Here is a 20,936-nt window from a genome sequence, read left to right on the forward strand (position 1 = left end):
GGTTTTTATGGTTTCGGGTGTTACATTTAACTCTTTAATCCATCTTGAGTTAATTTTTGTATAAGGTGTAAGGAAGGGGTACAATTTCAGTTTTCTGCATAGGGCTAGCCAGTTTTCCCAACACCATTTATTAAATAGGGAATCCTTTCCCCACTGCTTGTTTTCATCAGGTTTGTCAAAGATCAGATGGTTGTAGATGTGTGGTGTTATTTCTGAGGCCTCTGTTCTGTTCCATTGGTCAATGTATCTGTTTTGATACCAATACCATGCTGTTTTGGTTACTGTAGCCTTCTACAATTGTTTGAAGTCAAATAGTGTAATGTCTCCAGTTTTATTCTTTTTGCTTAGGAATGTCTTGGCAATGCAGGCTCTTTTTTGGTTCCATATGAAATTTAGAGTAGTTTTTTCTAATTATGTTAAGAAATTCAATGGTAGCTTGATGGGGATAGCATTGAATCTATAAAATACTTTGGGCAGTATGATCATTTTCATGATATTGATTCTTCCTATCCATGAGCATGGAATGTTTTTCCATTTGTTTGTGTCCTCTCTTATTTCCTTGAGCAGTGATTTTTAGTTCTTCTTGAAGAGGTCCTTCATATCCCTTGTAAATTGTATTCCTAGACATTTTATTCTCTTTGTAGCAATTGTGAATGGAAGCTCACTCATGATTTGGCTCTCTGTTTGTCTGTTATTGGTGTATAAGAATGCTTGTGATTTTTACGCATTGAGTTTGTATCCTGAGACTTTGCTGAAGTTGCTTATCACTTTAAGGAGATTTGGAACGGAGATGATGGGGTTTTCTCGACATAGAATCATGTCATCTGCAAACAGAGACAATTTGACTTCCTCTTTTCCTATTTGAATACCCATTAGTTCTTTCTCTTGCCTGATTGCCGTGGCCAGAACTTCCAATACTATGTTGAATAGGAGTGGTGAGACAGGGCATCGTTGTCTTGTGCCAGTTTTCAAAGTGAATGCTTCCAGATTTTGCCCATTCAGTATGATATTAACTGTGGTTTGTCATAAGTAGCTTTTATTATTTTGACATATATTCCATCAATACTTGGTTTATTGAGAGTTTTTAGCATGAATGGGGTATTGAATTTTGTCGAACACCTTTTCTGCATCTATTGAGATAATCACGTGGTTTTTGTCATTGATTCTGTTTATGTGATGGATTATATTTATTGACTTGTGTATGTTGAACCAGCCTTGCATCCCAGGGATGAAGCTGACTTGATCATGGTAGATAAGCTTTTTGATGTGCTGCTGGTTTCGGTTTGCCAGTATTCTATTGAGGATTTTTGCATCCATGTTCATCAGGGATATTGGCCTGAAGTTTTCTTTTTTGTTGTGTCTCTGCCAGGTTTAGGTATCAGGATGATGCTGACCTCATAAAATGAGTTAAGGAGGAGTCCCTCTTTTTCTGTTCTTTGGAATAGTTTCAGAAGAATTGGTACCAGTTCCTCTTTGTACCTGTGGTAGAATTCGACTGTGAATCTGTCTGGTCCTGGCTATTTTTTGGTTGGTAGGCTATTAATTACTGCCTCAATTTCAAAACTTGTTATTGGTCTATTCAGGGATTTGCCTTCTTTCTGGTTTAGTCTTGGGAGGGTATATGTGTCCAGGAATTTATCCTTTTCTTCTAGATTATCTAGTTTATTTACATAGAGGTGTTTATAGTATTATCTGATGGTAGTTTGTATTTCTGTGGGATCAGTGCCAATATCATTTTTTATTGCATCTATTTGATTCTTCTCTCTTTTCTTCTTTATTAGTCTGGCTACTGGTCTCTCTATTTTGTTGATCTTTTAAAAAAAACTAGCTCCTGGATTTATTGATTTATTTTTTATTTTTTATTTTTTTGTGAGATGGAGTCTTGCTCTGTCCCCAGGCTGGAGTGCAGTGGCGTGATCTCGGCTTACTGCAAGCTCCACCTCCCGGGTTCACAACATTCTCCTGCCTCAGCCTCCTGAGTAGCTGGGACTACAGGCACCAGCCACCACGCCCAGCTATTTTTATTGTTTATCTATTTATTTATTTTTAGTAGAGACGGGATTTCACTGTGTTAACCAGGATGGTCTCAATCTCCTGACCTCGTGATCCGCCCACCTCGGCCTCCCAAAGTGCTGGGATTACAGATATGAGCCACCGCGCCTAGCCTAATTGATTTTTTTGAAGGGTCTTTTGTGTCTTTATCTACTTCAGTTCTGCTCTGATCTTGGTTATTTCTTGTGTTCTGCTAGCATTTGAATTTATTTGCTCTTGCTTCTCTAGTTCTTTTAATTATGATTTTAGGGTGTCGATTTTGACCCTCCCTGCTTTCTCTTGTGAGCATTTAGTGCTATAAATTTCCCTCTAAACACTGCTTTGTGTGTGTCGGAGAGATGCTGGTACATTGTGTCATTGTTCTCATTGGTTTCAAAGAACTTACTTATTTCTGCCTTCATTTCATTATTTACCCAGTAGTCATTCTGGAGCAGGTTGTTCAATTTCCATGTAGTTGTGTGGTTTTGAGTGAGTTTCTTAATCCAGAGTTTTAATTTGATTGCACTGTGGTCTGAGAGACTGTGTGTTATGGTTTCCATTGTTTTGCGTTTGCCAAGGAGTGTTTTACTTCCAATTATGTGGTCAATTTCAGAATAAGTGGGATACTTTTCAGCATTCTTTATAGGGCATATGCAGTGTCAGTATGCTTTTTCAAAATATTGCTATTTTGAAAGGTTTTCCTCTTTTGATTTGGCAGGACAGATTTGCTGATGCTATTATTCTAACTTAAAGTAAAAGTAAAACAGGAAAATCCAAAAGCATGTAAAAATTAAACACATTAGCTGGGCGCAGTGGCTCACCTCTGTAATCCAAGCACTTTGGGAGGCCGAGGCAGGTGGATTACCTGACATCAAGAGTTTGAGAGCAGCCTGACCAACATGGTGAAACCTCGTCTCTACTAAAAGTACAAAGAAATTAGCTGGGCATGGTGGTGGATGCCTGTTATCCCAACTATTCAGGAGGCTGAGGGAGGAGAATGACTTGAACCCAGAAGGTGGAGGTTGTGTTAAATTGAGATTGTGCCACTGCATTCCTGACTGGATGACAGAGAGAGACCCCATCTCAAAGAAAAAAAAAAAAAAAAAAAAGCAAGATCCTTTCTCTCTCTAAAAAAAATACAATAAAATAAAATAAAAATAAAACACTCTAACATATTCTTGCTCAAGAGTCAAAAACTTTAATGTTGTTAAGATTTCAGTACAACCGAAGTGGTAAACAAATTCGACATAATTTCTATAAAAAACCTAATAGCACAGGATTTTTAAACAGAAATCTTCTTTAACATTTTAAAATTTGATTATGAACTATAACTAGCCAAACACCCACGAAAAAGAAGAGGCAATATACTTTCTCATTTCAAAACATGTTAAAAGTTGTAACAAAAACAATGTAGTACTGACACAAAGACACATAAACGGATGATAAATCAGAATATAGAGCCCAGAAATGAACCCTTCTGTAAATAAGTGGTCTTCCACAAAGCTGCCATGAGCACACAATAGAGAAAAGATAATATCTTCAAAAATTAATGCTGAAAACTGAATATCTATACTGACAAAGTTGAATTCTTTCCTTGAACCACATGCAAAAAAATTTCAAATAAAATACTTAGATATAAAAAACAGCTCACAAATCTCTTTAAAAAAATGGAGAAAAACATGACATTGGCCTTGGAATCATTGTCTTAGATAACATTAAACTCATGCGCAGCACTGAAAAGAACAGAAAAATTTAACTGAAATATACGCCAAAATTTTTGCACATCAAAAAAAAAAAAAAATTCAAGAGAGTGACAAGGCCTCCTAGGAAATCAATGAAAGTATTTGCAAATCACATGTGATAGAAGTTAATCTTCAGAATATATAAGCAACTCTTAAAACTGAACAATAAAGTGGAATAACAGGATTTAGAAATGGAAAACTAATTAATCTAAATTTTATCAAAAGTATAAATGGGAAGAGCATTTGAAAGGATACACAAAATTATTAATTTGTAGAGGAATGCATAAATATCACAATGAAATACAAAATAACTTCACAACCATTAGAACGGCCACTATCAATTTTTTCAGAAAACCAAATCTGTTGATGATGCTATGAAAATGAAACCTAGGTTGATTTTTGGTGGAAAACAAAGATGCAGCCATTATTTTAAAATGTTAAAAATATTCCTCAGATCATTAAAAGTAAAATTATAATCAACTACAGCAATCTTATTTATAAATTCATTTCCCAAGTATGCAACACAGAACCTGGAAGAGGTATGTAAAGGTTTATGCTTTTTGTACCAGATTTCACAAAAGCCAAATATCTGAGGCAACCTAGATGTCCCTTGATTTATAAAAACAACAAAAAATTTAACATATACATACATGGAATATTATTCAGTCTTAAAAGAGAAAATTTTGTCACATTTTAAGATAAACTTTGAAAATATTATGTCACGTGAAATAAACCAGTAACAAAATGATGAATACTACATGATTCCATTTATAAGTTAAATAGTCAAACTCATAAAAACACAAAGCTGAAAGGTGTTTGCCAAGGGCTAGAGAGAGGGTAAAATGGGCAGTTGTTATTTAGTGGGTATTGAGTTTTAGTTTTACAAGACGTAGAACCTCTAGAAGCCTTTCACATAACCAGGTGAATATACTTTAACATGCCTGAAATCCGCTTTTTTTGACAGAGGGTCTCACTTTGTCACGCAAGCTGGTGTGCAGTGGCAAAATTATGGCTCACTTCAGCCTCAAACTCCCAGGATAAAGTGCTCCTTGTCCCTTAATCTCCCGGGTTGCTGGAACCACAGGTGCACACCACCATGGCTTGTTATTTTTAAAATTTTTTTGGATACAGCAGGTCCTTATGTTTCCCAGTCTGGTCTCAAACGTTTGGGATCAGGTGATCCTTCTGTTTTGACCTCTCAAATTTCTGGGATTACAGAGGTGAGCCACTACCATGCCTGGTCATAAAATGACACTAAAATAGATTCTAGATAATCAATTTTATGATATGTTTCTACAAAAATTATTTTAGAAGAAAAACTAAACGCAGAATTATAAATCTTTTCTAGAATTACCTTCAAATCACAAATGTGTTTCCCTCACACAAAGGAAATATATATTCATTATTAAACACAGGGCAAAAATAAGATTATTTCCACAACTACTCTCTTAGACAAGATAAAACAATCACTGAAAATCAGCTAAGAAAGAATATACACAAGATAAGCCATAACCATAATTGGGATGATATTTATAAATAAAAACACACAAATATATAATCTGATTGTGATAGACATATGGCTAATTTATTTCTTAATTAAACCCCACGTTGAGTTAAAGTGTACAAACAGAATTGCAAATTGTCTAGAATTATAATACATAAATAAAACAAAAAACCCCAATACAGTGATATTAAGAAACTGACACTAAAAAGCACACATATAGAACTGCAAATAATAATAAATGTTTACTCATAAGATCTGGTATGCAACACTGATGTACCATTAAAAAAATTTGTCTAGATAACTGCAATATTTGACTGTATCTGTGTAGTCATGGAAAGCAGGTATTTTGAATCATCCGCACGCACAGTATGACAGCAAAATTTAAGAGAAATTGCAGTATAATCATAAATAGAAGATTCTAATGATAAGCTTTTAATAAATAAGGATTAAATAAAACTAGAGGTAAATTTCATCATTATATATGCTTTTTTTTTTTTTTTTTTTTTTTTTGAGACGGAGTCTGGCTCTGTCGCCCAGGCTGGAGTGCAGTGGCTGGATCTCAGCTCACTGCAAGCTCCGCCTCCTGGGTTTGCGCCATTCTCCTGCCTCAGCCTCCCGAGTAGCTGGGACTACAGGCGCCCACTGTTATGCCCAGACCGTTTATTCCCCGAAGAAGACCACCAGAGTCCAGAGTCAAAGCTAAGCAGCAAGGATCTTTATTACAGGTTCGAACCTGGAACTCTCCCTCGCTCGTGAAACGAGACGGGCAGGAGAGCTCCCCCACTCAGCTCCGAACAATGTTATATAGTCTAAGAAAAGTGGGCATAGAGTTATTATACAAATCAGATATATGATTGGCTGGTGTTTGAACAAGGCGATTTGGCTAACTATGATTGGTTCCTGCCATTTCTGATATTTTGGTTCAAACTTTGAGGCGGGAGAGCAGGTTTATGGCAGCAAGAGTTTATCTTACTTGAACACGTCTTGTGACCTTGCCTCAGAACTTACAAAATCTCTGGTATGTGCAAAACAAAATCTCTGGTACGTGCAGAAAACCAGGTACTCACAGAACTTACGAAATCTCTGGTATGTGCAAAGATTAGAGAGCAGAACAAGGGTGTAGCGGGTGGGGGGCGGGTACACATCTATCTTTGTGTCCTTTCACCGCCACCTCGCCCGGCTAGTTTTTTGTATTTTTTAGTAGAGACGGGGTTTCTCCGTGTTAGCCAGGATGGTCTCGATCTCCTGACCTCGTGATCCGCCTGTCTTGGCCTCCCAAAGTGCTGGGATTACAGGCTTGAGCCACCGCACCCGGCCTATATATGCTATTCTTATGCAATATATGCTACATATGTTCTTAAAGAATATGTGCTATTCTTACACAAAATGAAACTGCTGGAATTTAACTTTAGAAGCAAAGTATAGTATTACCTTGTTAAATTAAAGAAAAATGTCTTGCAGAATATAATTAAAGCCTCTGATATATAAAGCCAATTATCTGGGAAAAACTTATTTTATTATTAAATATGGGCTGAAGAAAGTGAATGGAAATCATATAATTCCTTTCTGCCGGCAGCAAACTTAAATTTATATCTAAATATTTTAGTAAATATAGAATACCTACTAATCATCTAATTTACTTCAGGCATAACATGTAAATTCTAACATATTATCCTGAATGTCTGAATCTAAAATAACAAAGAAATTTGAAATAGAAAATAGAAAGTAAAAATGTATACGGAGAGCGACATCAGTAAAATTAAAAAAAAAAAAAAAGGTGACCTATTTTCTTATCTCCCGGCAACGAGAAAACTGTGAGCCATCCTGGACAAAAATGTCCTTATGAGAGATCCAGGCATCCTGACTCATATCTGTAATGATAGCTACATAATACATTCAGGTTCAAGAATTTCTTCAGGCCAGGATTTCAAGAGCAATCTGTGTAATGTAGCAATACTTCATCTCTAAAACAAGTACCTTCAAAAGAGCTTTGAGATCCAGGGATGGAGTTGTGAAACTCTGCTAAAGCTCAAGATTGAGGAACGTTCTTTTCAGGAGACAGGCTTCCATTAAGATGGCAACTACAGGACTTCTGTTCTTGGCTACAGACCAAAAATTAGCCAACACAACTTGCTCCCACTGAGAATTCTTTTTTCGGCCGGATCTCAGCTCACTGCAAGCTCCGCCTCCCGGGTTCACGCCATTCTCCTGCCTCAGCCTCCCGAGTAGCTGGGACTATAGGCGCCTGCCACCTCGCCCGGCTAAGTTTTTGTATTTTTAGTAGAGACGGGGTTTCACTGTGTTAGCCAGGATGGTCTCGATCTCCTGACCTCGTGATCCGCCCGTCTCGGCCTCCCAAAGTGCTGGGATTACAGGCTTGAGCCACCGCGCCCGGCCCCCACTGAGAATTCTGAATTTACCTTGTAACCATTCCAAACTCCTCCCAACCACAGCCTGGGAGAGCTCCTGCCCTTCCAGAGACCTGGAGGAAGACACCCATTTGTAGCCATACAGTTTAATGTTTTAGTTCTAACTCCAAGCCACAATTCATGGCCAATTCTGCCTAGGTAGAATCCCACACAGTGACCTGGGAAGACCCCCTCTGGTACTCAGTGAAAGGCATCCTCATCCACATCCTGATGTAAGGCCCACCCATATGCAGATATGACTGCAACAACTTCCTCTAGTGCCTGCTCTACAGGTGAAAAGTCCTGAAAGATACTCAGTCTGTCCAATAATAAAACGGGAATTACCACTACCCAAGCCTTCTGTAAGAAGCGAACTAAAGGTAAATCCTATACAGAGGCAGCAGCCTTGTGACCAACCTACCACCTCTCTCTATTACAAATAAAGAGGGCATTTTATAAATATGGTGGCCCAACAAAAGAATATCTTTACCTCTTGTAACCAGTTTATATAAGCTTGAAGAGGTTTTCACTTCATGAAATTTACAAAAACCAATGCAATGCAAAACTATATTATGTCCATTGTCAATGCTTCTATTTTAACATAACCCTGGAAGTATGTGGCAGAAGAATTAGGCAAAAAAATTGTTTAAAGCCATTGAAATTGAAGACAAATAAGTAAAAAGTTGCTGTTTGCAAATCATATAATCTTATATATTAAAAAAAATAAACAGTACATTTAAGGCCAGGCACAGTGACTCACACCTGTAATCCCAGCACTTTGGCAGGCCAAGGCAGGCAGATCACCCGAGGTCAGGTGTTCGAAACCAGCCCGGCCAATATGGTGAAACCTTGTTTCTACTAAAAACACAAAAATTACTCATGCTTGGTGGTGGGTGCCTGTAGTCCCTGCTACTCGGGAGTCTGAGGCAGGAAAATCACTTGATCTAAGAGGCAGAGGTTGCAATGAGCCAAGATCATGCCACTGCACTCCAACTTGGGCAACAGAGAAAGACTCCATCTCAAAGAAAAAAAAAAAATATTTTTTAGCCTAAGCTGTTACTTCTGTGCTTCAGAAATATAAATTTTCTTGTTTCACCTAAGTTGTCCCTTAGATTCTACCCAATAACTGCAGAATACACATTCTTTCTATTAGCACATAAAACATTCAAGATATACCACATGATAGGCCATAAGACAAGTCTGAATTTTTTTGCGTGTGTGACAAAGTCTTGCTCTGTGACCAAGGCTGGAGTGCAATGGCACAATCTCAGCTCACAGCAACCTCTGCCTCCCAGGTTCAAGGGATTCTTCTACCTCAGCCTTCCAAGTAGTTGGGATGACAGGCTTGTGCCACCATGCCTGCCTAATTTTTGTACTTTTAGTAGAGATGGGGTTTCACCATGTTGGCCAGGCTGATTTTGAACTTTTGACCTCAAGTTATCTACCTGCCTTGACCTCCCAAAGTGCTGGGATTAAGGCATGAGCCACCATGCTCAGCCCCTGAATAAATGTAAGAATATCAAAATTATATCAAGTACTGTCTTAGGCCACAGTGGAACAAAATTAGAAATCAATTCCAATAGGAACACTCAAAACCGTACAAATACATGAAAATTAAATAAACTGCTCCTGAATGATTGTTCATTCCACAATCAAATCAAGATGGAAATTAAATAATTCTTTAAACCAAATAATAGTGACAAAACATATTAGAACCTCTGGGATACAGCAAAAGCGGTGCTAAGAGGAAAGTTCATAGTTTTTTTGTTTTTTTGTTTTTTTTTTTTTTTTGAGACGGAGTCTCGCTCTGCCGCCCAGGCTGGAGTGCAGTGGCCGGATCTCAGCTCACTGCAAGCTCCACCTCCCGGGTTCACGCCATTCTCCTGCCTCAGCCTCCCGAGTAGTTGGGACTACAGGCGCCCGCCACCGCGCCCGGCTAGTTTTTTTGTATTTTTTAGTAGAGACGGTGTTTCACCGTGTTAGCCAGGATGGTCTCGATCTCCTGACCTCGTGATCCGCCCGTCTCGGCCTCCCAAAGTGCTGGGATTACAGGCTTGAGCCACCGCGCCCGGCCCAAGTTCATAGTTTTAAATACATGCATCAAAAAGTTCAAAAAAGCACAATAAATAACCTAAGATTACACCTCAAGGAACAAGAGAAACAAGAACAAACCAAACCCAAACCCAGCAGAAAATAAATAAATAAATAAATAACAAAGATCAGAGGAGAACTAAATAAAATTGAAATTTAAAAAAACACAAAAGATAAAACAAAAAGCTAGTTAATTGAAAAGATAAACCAAATTGATAGACTACTAGATTAACCCAGAAAAGCAGAAGGAAGATCCAAATATGCTCAATTAGAAATAAAAGATCAGTCAAAGCTACTATGAACACCTTTACATGCTCAAACTAGAAAACTAGAGGAGTTCGATAAATTCCTGGAAATATACAAACCTCCTAGGTTAAATCAGGAAGAAATAAAAGCTCTAAACAGACCAATAACAAGTAGCAAGATTAAACTAGTAATAAAAAATTGCCAACTGGGTGCAGTAGCTCGTGCCTGTAATCTTAGCACTTTGGTAGGATGAGGCGGGTAGATCACTTGACGTCAGGGATTTGAGACCAGCCTGATCAACACGGCAAAACCCCATCTCTACTAAAAATACAAAAATTAGCCAGGCATGGTGGTTTGTGCCTGTAATCCCAGCTACTTGGGAGGCTGAAGCAGGAGAATCCCTTAAACCCAGGAGGCAGAGGTTGCAGTGAGTCAAGATTGCAGCACTGCACTACAGCCTGGGTGACCAAACAAGACTCAAGAAAGAAGAAACAAAACAAAACAAAACAAAACAAAACAAAAAAAAACACTGCCAACCAAAAAAGTCCAGGATGGATTCATAGCTCAATTCTATCCAATATTCAAAGAATTGGTACCAGTCCTACTGAAACTATTCCAAAAGATAGAGAAAAAGGGAGTCCTTCCTAAATCATTCTAAGAAGCCAATATCATTCTAATATCAAGATCAGGAAAAGACACAATGAAAGAAAACTACACACCAATGTTCCTGATGAGCATAAATGCAAAAATCTTCAATAAAATACTAGCTAGCCAAACACAGCAGCATATTAATAAGATAGTACAGCATAAACGAGAACATTTTATGCTAGAGATGCAGAGATGATTTAACATAGGTAAGTCAATACATGTTATACACCAAATAAACAGAATTAAAACAAAAATTATATGAGTATCTCAATATACACAGAAAAATCATTTAGCAAAATCCAGTATCCCTTTATGATTAAAATTCCCAGCAAAATCGGGATAGAAGGAACATATTGTGAGGTCATAAAAGCCATCTATGACAGGCCGGGCACGGTGGCTCACGCCTGTAATCCCAGCAGTTTGGGAGGCCAAGGCTGACAGATCACCTGAGGTCAGGAGTTTGAGATCAGCCTCGCCAACAGGGTGAAACCTCCTCTGTTCAAAAATACAAAAATTAGCCAAGCATGATGGCCGGTGTCTAGTGGTCCTCGTTACTGGGGAGGCTGAGACGGGAGAATCGCTTGAGTCCGGAAGGCAGAGATTGCAGTGAGCGGAGATCCTGACATTGCACTCCAGCCTGGGAGACAGAGCGAGACTCCCTGTGGAAAAAAAAAAAAAAAGAAAAAAAAAGCTATTTATGATAAACAGCCAACATTACTCTGAATGGGAAAAGGTTGAAACGATTTTTTTCTGAGAACTGGAACAAGACAATAATGCCCACTCTCACCACTTCTATTCAACGCGGTAATGGATGTCTTAGCCAGAGCAATCAGAGTAAAGCAAAAAGTAGACAGCATCGGCCAGGCACAGTGGCTCACGCCTGTAATCCCAGAAGTTTTGGAGGCCGAATTGGACGGATCACCAGGTCAGGAAATCGAGATCATCCTGGCTAACATGGTGAAACCCCGTCTCTACTAAAAATACAAAAAATTAGCCGGGTATGGCGGCGGGCACCTGTAGTTCCAGATACTGGAGAGACTGAGGCAGGAGAATGGCGTGAACCTGGGAGTCGGAGCTTGCCACTGCACTCCAGCCTGGGTGACAGGGCGAGACTCCGTCTCAAAAAATAAATAAAATAAAATAAAATAAAATAAAATAAAATAAAATAAAATAAACAACATCTAAATTGGCAAAGAGGAAGTCAAATTGTCACTGATGTTTACCAATGATATAATTGTATACCTGGGAAACCCTAAACACTCATCTAAAAAGCTTGTAGGGCCGGGTGCAGTGGCTCAAGCCTGTAATCCCAGCACTTTGGGAGGAGGAGGCAAGTGGATTACCCGAGGTCAGGAGTTCAAGACCAGCCTGGCCAACATGGTAAAGCCCCGTCTCTAATAAGAATACAAAAATTAGCCGGTCATGGTGGCGAGTGGCTGTAATCCCAGCTACTAGGGAGGCTGAGACAGGAGAATCACTTGAACCTGGAAGGCAGAGGTTGCAGTGAGCCGAGATCTTGCCACTGCACTCCAGCCTGAATGACAGTAAGACTTTGTCTCAAAAAGGAAAAAAAAAAAAAAAAAAAACTTTTCGATCTGATACATAAATTCAGTAAAATTTCAGGATACAGAATCAATGCGCACAAATTAGTGGCACTGGTGTACACTAACAGTGACCAAACTAAGAATTAAATTAAGAACTCATCATTTTAAAATAGCTGCAAAAAAAATAATTAGGAATATGTCTAACCAAGGTGGTGAAAGATCTTTACAAGAAAAACTACAAAACGTTGATGAAAGAAGTCATAAACTGTCATGCGTGTCTGTGTGAAGAGACCACCAAACAGGCTTTGTGTGAGCAATAAAGCTTTTTAATTACCTGGGTGCTGGCGGGCTGAGTCCGAAAAGAGAGACAGTGAAGGGAGATAGGGGCGGGGCCATTTTATAGGATTTGGGTAGGTAAAGGAAACTTACAGTCAAAGGGGGTTGATCTTTGGCAGGCAGGGGTAGGGGGTCACAAGGGGCTCAGTGGGGGAGCTTTTGAGCCAGGAAAAAGAATTTCACAAGGTAATTATCACCAGTTAAGGCAGAAACAGGCCATTTTCACTTATTTTGAGGTGGAATGTCATCAGTTAAGGCAGGAACTGGCCATCTGGATGTGTATGTGCAGGTCACAGGGGATGTGATGGCTTAGCTTTGGCTCAGAGGCTTAACATAGACAACAAAAATAAATGGAAACATATTTCATGCTTATGGATGGGTAGCAATCTTATTGTGACAATGATCAACCTACCAAAAGCAATGTACAAATTCAATGTAATTTCCATCAAAATAACACTATCATTCTTCACAGAACTAAAAAAAAATCCAAAAATTTATATAGATTAAAAAGAGAGTCTCCATAGTCAAAGCAAGACTAAGAAAAACAAAACCAAACCAAAAACAGACCAAAAAATCTGAAGGCATCACGTTATCTGACTTCAAAATATGCTATAAGGCTATAGTTACCAAAACAGCATTTTAGGGGTATGAAAATAGACACATAAACCAATGAAACAGAATAGCAAAACCAGAAATAAACCCAAATACTTACAGCCAACTGATGTTTGACAATGTAAACAAAGATATAAAGTGGGGAAAGAACACCCTATTCAATAAATGGTGCTGGGACGATTGGGACGCCACACATTGAAGAATAAAACTGGATCTTCGACTGGGCACGTTGGCTCATACCTGTAATCCCAGCACTTTGGGAGGTCGAGGTGGGTGGATCATGAGGTCGGGAATTCAAGGCTAGCTTGGCCAAGATGATGAAACCCCGTCTCGACTAAAAATACAAAAAAAAAAAAAAAAAAAAAAAAAAAATTAGCCGAGTATGGTGGTGGGTGCCTGTAATCCCAACTACTCGGGAGGCTGAAGCAGAGAATTGCTTGAACCCAGGAACCAGAGGTTGCAGTGACCTGAGATGGTGCCACTGCACTCCAGCCTGGGAACAGAGACTCGGTCTCAAAAAAAAAAAAAAAAAAAAAAGAAAAAAAAAGCCGGGCTCCGTGACTCACGCCTGTAATTCCAGCATTTTGGGAGGCCGAGGCGGGCGGATCACGAGGACAGGAGATCGAGACCATCAAATGACTAACACAGTGAAACCCCGCTTGTACTAAAATACAAAAAATTAGCCGGGCGTGGTGGCCGGCGCCTGTAGTCCTAGATACTCGGGAGGCTGAGGCAGGAGAATGGTGTGAAACCAGGAGGCGGAGCTTGCAGTGAGCCGAGATCATGCCACTGCACTCCAGCCTGGGCGACAGGGTGAGTCTCCGTCTCAAAAAAAAAAAAAAAAACCAAAAAACCAAAACGGATCTTTGTCTCTCACCTTTTACAAAAATCAACTCAAGATGGATCAAATACTGTCAGGCCTCTGAGTCCAAACTAAGCCATCATATCCCTGTGACCTGCACTTATACATCCAGATGGCCTGAAGTGACTGAAGAATTACAAAAGAAGTGAAATTTAAATGGCGTGTTCCTGCCTTAACTGATGACATTCCACCACAAAAGAAGTGAAAATGGCTGGTCCTTGCCTTAACTGACGACATTACCTTGTGAAATTCCTTCTCCGGGCTCTTGCAGGCTCAGAAAGCTCCCCCACTGAGCACCTTGTGACCCCCCACTTCTGCCCGCCAGAGAACAACCCCCCTTTGACTGTAATTTTCCTTTACCTACCCAAATCTTATAAAACAGCCCCACCACTATCTCTCTTTGCTGACTCTTTTTGGACTCAGCCCACCTGCACCCAGGTGAAATAAACTGCACCTTGTTGCTCACACAAAGCCTGTTTGGTGGTCTCTTCACACGGACGCCAGTGAAAAATACTGTGATCTAAGACCTGTAACTACACAAAGTCTAAAGCATTGAAAAAACTCTTCTAGGCATTGACTTAGGGAAAGAGTGCACGACCAAGAACCCCAAAGGAAATGCAACAAAAACAAAGACAGATGGGACTTAAACAGTTCTCAAAAGAAGTTATACAAATGGCCAACAAACATAGAAAAAAAAAAATACTGAACATCATTAATGATTAATGATTAGGGAAATGCAAATCAAAACCACAGTGTGATACCACCTTACTCTCCCAAGAATGACCATGATTGGCTGGGCATGGCATCTCTTGCTTCTAATCCCAGCACTCTGGGAGACTGAGACAGGTGAATCACCTGAGGTCAGGAGTTCCAGGCCAGCCTGGCTAATGGTAAAACCGTGCCTCTACTAAAAATACAAAAATTATCAGGGCGCGATGGCGTGTGTCTGAAATCCCTGGTAGTGCGGAGGCTGAGGCTGGAGAATAGCTTGAACCCAGGAGGGGGAGGTTGCAGTGAGCTGAGATCACACCACTGCACTCCAGTCTGGGCGACAGAGCGAGACTCCATCTCAAAAATAAACAAACAAACAAACAGAAAAGACCATAATTAAAACATCAAAAAATAGGCCAGACACGGTGTCTCACGCCTGTAATCACAGCAAACTCCATCTGGAAAAAAAAAAAAAAAAAAAAAAGAAATAGGGAATAAACCCGCAAATTTTGTATGTCCTCACTTACAAGTGGGAGCTAAGCTATGAAGATGCAAAGGCATAAAAATTATATAAGAGGGCCGGGTGCGGTGGCTCACACCTGTTATCCCAGCACTTTGGGAGGCAGAGGCGGGCGATCACCTGAGGTCGGGAGTTCAAGACCAACCTGACCAACATGGTCAGGCTGTCTCTACTAAAAATACAAAATTAGCCGGGCATGTTGGGGTACGCCTGTAATCCCAGCTACTTGGGAAGGCTGAGGTAGGAGAATCCCTTGAACCTGGGAGGCGGAGGTTGTGGTGAGCCAAGATGACGTCACTGTCCTCCAGCCTGGGCAACAAGAATAAATAGATAAATGAAAGAATTATGTAATGGACTCTGGGCACTCAGTGGGAAGAGTGGGAGAGGGGATGAGGGATGAAAGACTACACTGTTGTACCCGAGCGAGTTAGAAAAACACCACACTTTGAGACAAATTCAAGAGTCCTTTATTAGCCGGCGACGCTCGAAATTCTCTCCGCCTGGAGGAAGGGGCTTGATTTTCTTTTATATTTCGGGTTAGGAAGGGGAGGGGGACTCAGTTGCAATAATTCTACAGAAGTAAAAACATGTAAAAAAGTTAAAAAGACAAATGGTTACAGAGAAACAAAAAGTTTCCAGGTGCAGGAGCTCTTAAGTCTTTCATAAGATCATGTTGATATGTTGAGAGTCTGCTTATACAAGTTAACTCCTTGAGGAAGGGGGTGGGTAAGGAGTCCTTGAAGCCTTGCAAATGATAGAGCCAAATGGAGTTCATCCGGCTTTTTCAGCTAAGGGAGAGCTTATTCATGTGGAAACAAGGCTAGGTGATTAAGGAAGAAAGGGAGAGTCTAAAAACAAAGTTAGTGAAAAACAAGGTTAGGTATTACAACACAATGGGTACAGTGAACATTGCTTGGGAGATTGGTGCACCTAAATCTCAGAAATCACCACAGAAGAGCTTATCCATGTAACCAAATACTACCTATGCCCCAAAACTATTGAAATATAATAACTTAAGACAAAAATAAAAAATCTCCAAACTCCCGTAAGTTTGTTTATATGCTTTGGCTTTTTATTTTTTAAATTTAATTTAATTTAATTTAATTTTTTTAGAAAGGGCTCACTCTGTCACCCAGAATGGAGTGCAGTGGCTTGATCAGGGCTCACTGCAGCCACAACCTCCTGGGCTCAGGCAATCCTCGTACTTCAGCCCCTGAATAGCTGGTACTACAGGTTCAGGTCACCATGCTAAATTAGCTGGGCGTGGTGACGGGTGCCTGTAACCCCACCTACTCTGGAGGCTGAGGCAGGAGAATCACTTGAACCCAGGAGGCAGAAGTTGCAGTGAGCTGAGATCATGCCATTGCACTCTAGCCTGACTGACAGAGCAAGACTGTCTCAAAAAAAAAAAAAAAAAAAAAAAAAAAAAAAAAAAAAAAAAAAAATTAAGGTTGTTTCAAGTTAAAAAACAAAAAGTCTATTAAAATAAAATAGAAAAAGTCAAAAAATGTGAGATTATAAAATATATATGAAAATCTAGGGTGTTCAAAAATGACGTTTGATGGATTTATTTATAAGGTTTTACTAAAATTAGGTTTAGTTTTTGTTTTGTTTTGTTTTTTGAGATGACATTTCACTCTTGTTGCCCAGGCTGGAGTGCAATGGCCCAATCCTGGCTCACTGCAATCTCCATCTCCTGGGTTCAAATGATTCTCCTGCCTCAGCCTCCTGAGTAGCTGGGATTACAGGCGCCCACCACCACGCCCGACTAATTTTTGTATTTTTAGTAGAGAAGGGGTTTCACCATGTTGACCAGGTTGGTCTTGAACTTCTGACCTCCAGTGATCCGCCCGCCTAGGCCTCCCAAACTGTTGGGATTAAAGGCGTAAGCCATCGCGCCCGGCCTTTAGTATTGATAATACACTATTACTAAAGTAAAAATTGGTTTACTTTTGAACAAAAGTTTTATGTATTATTAACATGACAGTAAAATACATCTGTTCACAATTCGAATACATTTAAAAAGAGAGAAAGTAAGGAAGAGATAGAATTTTCCCATGCTCTGGGGTGGGCCTGGCTCAGCTCAGGGAGGAAGCCCTGCCTGAAAGGGCTGCAGCCTAGGATGGCACTCTTTCTTCATTCAGCCCAGCATCTGATCACATCTTCTGTCACTCAGGGCCTGAAGGGACGGGGCCTTAAACATTATCCAATCAGGGACGCTGGGCTGGGAACGTCCAATCAGGCACGCAGCTGGAGGGGACAGGGCGGCTTCCTGGACGTGGTTGAACCTTTGACTCTCGCTGCAGCCGGAGGTCAAGGTCTTGCCTTTATTGCTGTGTGTCCTCTGCTCCTAGAGGCCCAGCCTGTGTGGCGCTGTGACCTTCCTGTGTTGAGAGATCCACAACGAAGTCGCCAGGACCCCCTGGAAGCCTAGAAATGGTGAGTGTGCCCGGTCCGACAGCCCGAGAGAGTGGCCGGGGCTGGTTGGAACCGGTGGGAAGTGGCTGTGGCGGCACTCTGGCCTCCCCGCAGTCAGCTCCACATCTGCGCCCCGAGTTCTCCTTGCCTAGCTGGACCTCAGTCCCCTTTAGCCATAAGATGGCTGCTGCGCTGACAGCCGGCCCCGGGCGTCCTGTTTCTTCCCTGCGCTGTGACTGTGCCCTGGCCTGGAGCCAGGGCTACTCTTGGGGCAGCTCTGCACCCGCAGCGCCGGAGTCTCCCCCAGATGTGCAGGGACCATGGGAGGGTCGTCGGAGGAGAATCCTGACTCGGGGTGTGGTTTCATGAATGGGAAGAGCTTTGGTCCGTGAGGTTCCCAGTTCCTGCTTTCTCCTATTAAAAATTTACGGAAGTCACCGCAAAAATATTAAGGAATTTAATCAAAGAGTGATTCCAAAATTGTAGAGCACCCAGCTATGGGTTGTAGTTTATGATCTATTGAAGGGGTTTGACGGAAAGAGTTTTATAAGGTGCATAATGAAGAAAACCACATTCAATAATTGATTAGGTACAGTTACGTAGTTTCTTTTCTTCTTCTTTTTTAAGTCAATAAATATTTATTCAAGGAATTCCATGTTGTGATTTCTTCCACTGTCCATCAAGATCACTTTAGATCTCTAAAGAGCTGGAGTCAAAAGATTTATCTTCAAGTTTACTCTTTTTAATGGAACTTGATCCAGTTGTCCTGTCAGCCCTACATAACAATAATATAAAAGTAAATTTCACATTTCCAGAGATGATTGTACAGTGAGTGAACATGAATGAGTCCTAGAACCAGCCTGAGTTAACTCTGCTACAAACTGCTTGGTTATTAGCAACCCACAAGGGTTACAATACAAAGGCAAAGCACATTTGCATGATTCAAGCGATCTAGGAGAATTTTTAAATCTCATTGATTACTGACGAAATAGTTATTAGAAAAAAAAGAAAAATCTCATGTGGTTCACATTATATTTGTATTGCATTTCTATTACAGTTAATCAAGAAACTACAATTACGTAGTTTCTTGTTTTGTTTTATTATTATTATTTTTTGAGACGGAGTCTTCCCTCTGTCACCCAGGCTGGAGTGCAGTGGCACGATCTTGGCTCACAGCAAGCTCACGCCATTCCCCTGCCACAGCCTTGCGAGTAGCTGGGACTACAGTCGCCCACCACCTAGCCCGGCTATTTTTTTTTTTTTTTTGTATTTTTTAGTAGAGACGGGGTTTCACCGTGTTAGCCAGGATGGTCTCCCTCTCCTAACCTCGTGATCCGCCCATCTCGGCCTTCCAAAGTGCTTGGATTATAGGCGTGAGCCACCGAGCCCGGCCTTGTAGTTTCTTAATTTGTAACATCAAGATGGAAATTTCTTGGTTATGTAATCAGAGGTTAATTGGCAGTTCATAGTGTGTTAAGCCTGAATTTTTCCCCCCAATGTAGTAATTTACAAAAAATGCATTTGTATTAGATTTTTTTTTTTTGAAACCAAGTCTCACGCCCAGGCTGGAGTGCAATGGTGCCATCTGGGCTCACTGCAATCTCCGCCTTTCAGGTTCAAGTGATTCTCCTGCCTCAGACTCCCAAGTATCTGGGATTACAGGCATGTGCCACCATGCCCAGCTAACTTTGTATTTTTTACCAGGGACGGGGTTTCACCATTTTGGTCAGGCTAGTCTCGAACTCCTGATTTCAAGTGATCCACCTGCTTTGGCCTCCCAAAGTGCTGGGATTACAGGTGTAAGCCGCCGCGCCTGGCCGAAGTAGATTTTTTAAAAGTAGAAATTAGGAACTAGAGCCTTCTCAGTCTAACTGCCAGCCACTTAATTATTTTCACACCCCACAAGGAACTGCTGTTTCCTTGCATTTTTCACATGTGTCCCAAGCAGGGCCTCAAGTCATTTCGCCACCCCCTGTTTCTCCAGCCTGACTCTGGCTTGCAGTAAAATACTTAATTTCCACTTCCTTCTGACATTCCCAAATGCCAATTTCCCTTCCCTTATTCACATTATCAACTATTTGTCCTTTAGTGTACATTTTGATACCTATTTTAATCATTTTTTGACAAAACATTTGATGGCACATTTAAAAAGATTTGTTTTCTGTTTGTAAATATTTTTTTCTTCTGTTTTCCCTAGACACAGATATCAGAATGTTTTTGGATCAAGGTTTCCCTTTGGAAACTTTATAGGGAGATGTGTCCTCAGCCACCTTTCAGTTTTTTCTTGGACCTGAGATTCAGTACTGTCTGGGGAAAAACCAGGATACCCTCCATGGCTATGTCTGCGAGAGTGTCTAGTGAATATCAGTTCCTGGGTCATTTTCTCCCATAAGATAACCTGAGGTATGGAGTGTAGCCTCTCATTTCCCATAAGACAACCTGAGATATGGAGTGGAGCCTCTCGAGAGCAGGTGAATGCCCTGGGGCTGAGAAGCATCTTCCGGTGCGCTGTTTTTTTGGAAAGCTATCCCCTTGAGATATTAATATTGTCTTTACCAACCCAGCTTCCATTTCTTGGAGAGACATTGTTGTTCAGACAATCAGATGCTGGTATTGAAGGGGAAACCAAAATAATTTTTGCCCCTGGATTCTCTTAGGGGACAGAAAAATAGTGAAATAAAAATGGTAAAAAGTTTGTGGAAAAGAATAGCACTCCAAAGACAAAGAAAAAAACTGACCCCAGTGAGATGGTGCAAGAACTTGCAAAGTAAAATGTACCTGGGGCACTCACTGGGGCAGAGTTCAGAGGATGATTATTGACCACTTAAGTGAACAGGATGGGGTGGGAGAATCTCTCAAGTAATTGGATGGCCTGACGACACAAGAGTCAGGCATATCTGTACCTTCAAATGATTTTGTTCACTCATTTTGACCTCAGTTTTATTTCTTTTATTTATTTATTTTTTTTTACATAGAGTCTCATTCTGTTGCCCAGGCTGGAATGCAGTGGCACAATCTCTGCTCACTGCAACCTCCACCTCTCAGGTTCAAGCAATTCTTCTGCCTCTGCCTCCAGAGTAGCTGGGACTACAGGCGCACACCACCATGCCCAGCTAATTTTTGTATTTTTAGTAGAGACAGAATATCACCGTATTGGTCAGGCTGTTCTCGAACTCCTGACCTCGCGATCCATCCGCCTCGGCCTCCCAAGGTGCTGGGATTACAGACATGAGCCACCAAGCCCGGCCGTTTTTGTTTGTTTG

General features: G+C 40.7%; 1 protein-coding gene across 1 annotated transcript in view; it reads left to right on the forward strand.

Moving 5' to 3' along the window:
- The first annotated feature begins 17,547 nt into the window (after positions 1–17,547).
- Positions 17,548–20,936, forward strand: part of LOC102137239 (uncharacterized) — a 47,135-nt gene continuing 43,746 nt past the window's right edge. Inside the window, exon 1 of the mRNA XM_045378973.3 lies at positions 17,548–17,694. Within this exon, the coding sequence (XP_045234908.2) occupies positions 17,692–17,694 (3 nt within the window). The 5' untranslated portion in view covers positions 17,548–17,691. The remainder of the gene's footprint in view (positions 17,695–20,936) is intronic.

This window comes from Macaca fascicularis, chromosome 19 (genome assembly GCF_037993035.2).
Source record: "Macaca fascicularis isolate 582-1 chromosome 19, T2T-MFA8v1.1".
Lineage (NCBI taxonomy): Eukaryota > Metazoa > Chordata > Mammalia > Primates > Cercopithecidae > Macaca > Macaca fascicularis.